Here is a 3,255-nt window from a genome sequence, read left to right as displayed (position 1 = left end):
AAAAGAATTTTCTCTTGCAATATATATTGTCATCACTCATCAATTATAAAGCTACGACCATACCAATGTACATTGACACATATACCTAGTGGTACAATTTTCTATCAAAATCTATATATAGTTAGGCTAACTGTTGGCCAACATTTATACGTAAAACACTAGGAGCTTGAACCTGAAAATACATGCCTGATGCCTGTGCACTCTATAGAATTAGGCGGAGTCTATATGTGTGGATGCGCTAACAGCTCCGTTAAGGTTCAGATAGTGCCCGAATCTCGGCGATGGATCATGTTGGAGCATGAAATGTTCTCGTCGCTGAAGATGGTCCATCTGAGGTAACGCGTTACCTTTATTCAGGGAAGAGGTTACCATAGCACCACAATTTATCGAGCCAATCAACAAACTGATCTCGTATTATCTCATACAACCAATCAAATAGAAACATATATCATTCTATACAATCAACCAAACAATCTCTCTACAATACAAAATACTAGATTCTATCACCCAAATACTACCTAAGGGACTGGAGAACCCAATGGGCCCACCTGTCGGTCTACGTGGATGGGGGAGATAGTTCTCTGCCGGAACCAAGGGCTCCACGGGTCTTCACTTCAAACGAACCCAACAAACAACGGAAACAGGCCGGCAGGTGAGCGGCGGCGGGCTACATAGCATAAACGAACCGCAGCCGCTCAGGAGGACCGGGCACAGCAGCTCCAAACGTAACGGCCAGAATTTAGAGGAATCAGTTTGTTACGGTTGTTAGCTAGATACTGCCGCCGTTCGGCGCTACCTATATTTACGCATCTCCTTGCATTCCTTCTCCTTCAGATCCCATCGCATGCCCATGCCCATCAGTTAACTGCGGCTGGCTTCGATCGTGTGTGTGATCGAGTTCGTCTAGCCTGGTGCGCGCTCTTGAGCGATCTATCGGAGAGATGGCGCCGTCGTCCATGAACATGGAGAAGGAGAAGGCCATCGACGACTGGCTCCCCATCACCTCATCGCGGAACGCCAAGTGGTGGTACTCCGCCTTCCACAACGTCACCGCCATGGTCGGCGCCGGCGTGCTCAGCCTGCCCTACGCCATGTCTGAGCTCGGATGGTACGAACGAACGCGCACGCACGCATGTTTCATCTCGTTCTCCCGTGCTCTTGCATGCGCGGATCGGATCTCTTTGCGATCAGTTGATCACAGATGCGTTCGTTTCCCAGTGTGATCTCAACGCAACGTCGTCTGATGAATGAGAGATTATTAACTTTTTGCGAGTGATTGGTCTGATTCTGATCTGATTTTAGGGGTCCCGGCGTGGCGGCGATGCTCCTGTCGTGGGTGATCACCCTGTACACGCTGTGGCAGATGGTGGAGATGCACGAGTGCGTCCCCGGCAAGCGCTTCGACCGCTACCACGAGCTGGGGCAGCACGCCTTCGGCGAGAGGCTGGGCCTTTGGATCGTCGTCCCGCAGCAGCTCATCGTCGAGATCGGCGTCTGCATCGTCTACATGGTCACCGGCGGCAAGTCGCTCCAGAAATTCTACACCGTTGCCTTCCCGCACGCCGCGCCCCTCCGGACCAGCTACTGGATTATGATCTTCGGCTCCGGCCACCTGCTCCTCTCCCAGCTCCCGAACTTCAACTCCATCACCCTCGTCTCCCTCGCCGCCGCCGTCATGTCCCTCAGGTGCGTAATATCGATCTACTTGCAAGATATGTTTCATACTTGAATGTCAATTTGGATGAGATCATCATGAGAGAAATGATGCATGTAATCATGTATGCACGCACGCACACACCATGATCGATGCAGCTACTCGACGATCGCATGGGTGGCGTCGGTGCACAAGGGGCGGCACGCTGACGTGGACTACGGCAAGACGGCGTCGACGACGACGGGGCAGACGTTCAACTTCCTGAGCGCGCTGGGAGACGTGGCGTTCGCGTACGCGGGACACAACGTGGTGCTGGAGATCCAGGCCACCATCCCCTCCACCCCGGAGAAGCCGTCGAAGAAGCCCATGTGGCTCGGCGTCGTCGTCGCCTACCTGGTCGTCGCCATCTGCTACCTCCCCGTGGCCTTCGTCGGGTACTACATATTCGGCAACGCCGTCGACGACAACATCCTCATCACCCTCGAGAAGCCGCGCTGGCTCATCGCCGCCGCCAACCTGTTCGTCGTCGTCCATGTCGTCGGCAGCTACCAGGTCCCTAAATATCTACATTCTACGTACACACATATGCATCAATGCATACTTCTAATAATAGCATTCTGACATTTGATGGCTCCTTGCTTGCATGCAAGCATCAAGATCTACGCCATGCCGGTGTTTGACATGATGGAGACGTTTCTGGTGAAGAAGCTTCGATTCAGGCCGGGGCTGCGTCTCCGTTTGATCGCGCGCTCACTCTACGTTGGTACGAGCGCAACGAATTTTATTAAAATCTGATAAGAACAAACAGTGCTCATTTTGCCCTCCTGGTTAATCTGTACGTGCAGTTTGCACCGCGCTGGTGGGCATCGCCGTCCCGTTCTTCGGCGGATTGCTAGGGTTCTTCGGTGGCTTCGCATTCGCGCCGACGACCTACTACGTACGTGAGATCATTTCTGTTTCTTTCCTCGATCCCCCCAAATTATTAATCGCAAACAAATCTAATTATTAAGCTCTTCATCTACTAGCTAGTTTAGTCGATTTATTAATTCAACTGAATCGAACGAAATTTCTTCTACGTACAGCTTCCTTGCATTCTGTGGTTGAAGATAATGAAGCCCAAGCGGTTTGGCCTCTCTTGGTTCACCAACTGGGTGAGTCGCTCAATACTTCCATAATATTTTTGCTTCTCTTTCAAGTATCTTTCATGGTATATTTTCTTCAGTGCAGAATAGTGGTAACCAAATAAATGTCTTTGACTTGCAGTTTTGTATCATCGTCGGCGTGCTTCTGACGGTGTTCGCACCTATCGGTGGTCTCCGGTCGATCATCGTCAACGCCTCGACCTACAAGTTTTTCTCGTGATCGATTCGCCCATGAGAAACCCTTCAATTATTTAGATGAGTTTTAGACATTAATTAGCTAGCTAGCAAACAATTTGGTTTAATCTGTGATTTATTTATTTATTATGTCAAAGGCATTGATTATGTGTGTGTGGATTGGTGCTTGTGGTACTGCTAAGTCGTCGATGCTCTAACGGGATGGATGCATTATATTTGCCTTCGTTTCTGTCAGATGATGCTGTTATATGCACATGGTGTTTT

General features: G+C 50.2%; 1 protein-coding gene across 1 annotated transcript; it reads left to right on the top strand.

Moving 5' to 3' along the window:
• Positions 1 to 941: 941 nt before the first annotated feature.
• Positions 942 to 3,016, top strand: LOC133906493 (lysine histidine transporter 2-like). The gene is made up of 7 exons (XM_062348416.1): positions 942 to 1,108; positions 1,303 to 1,686; positions 1,813 to 2,206; positions 2,312 to 2,417; positions 2,500 to 2,591; positions 2,737 to 2,805; positions 2,918 to 3,016. Exons 1-7 carry the CDS (start codon positions 942 to 944, stop codon positions 3,014 to 3,016), a joined length of 1,311 nt encoding a protein of 436 aa, XP_062204400.1.
• The last annotated feature ends 239 nt before the right edge of the window (positions 3,017 to 3,255 follow it).

The sequence above is a fragment of the Phragmites australis genome, chromosome 23 (assembly GCF_958298935.1).
Source record: "Phragmites australis chromosome 23, lpPhrAust1.1, whole genome shotgun sequence".
Lineage (NCBI taxonomy): Eukaryota > Viridiplantae > Streptophyta > Magnoliopsida > Poales > Poaceae > Phragmites > Phragmites australis.
Note: the sequence above shows the minus strand (reverse complement) of the source record. Positions and strands in the feature narration are given on the sequence as shown.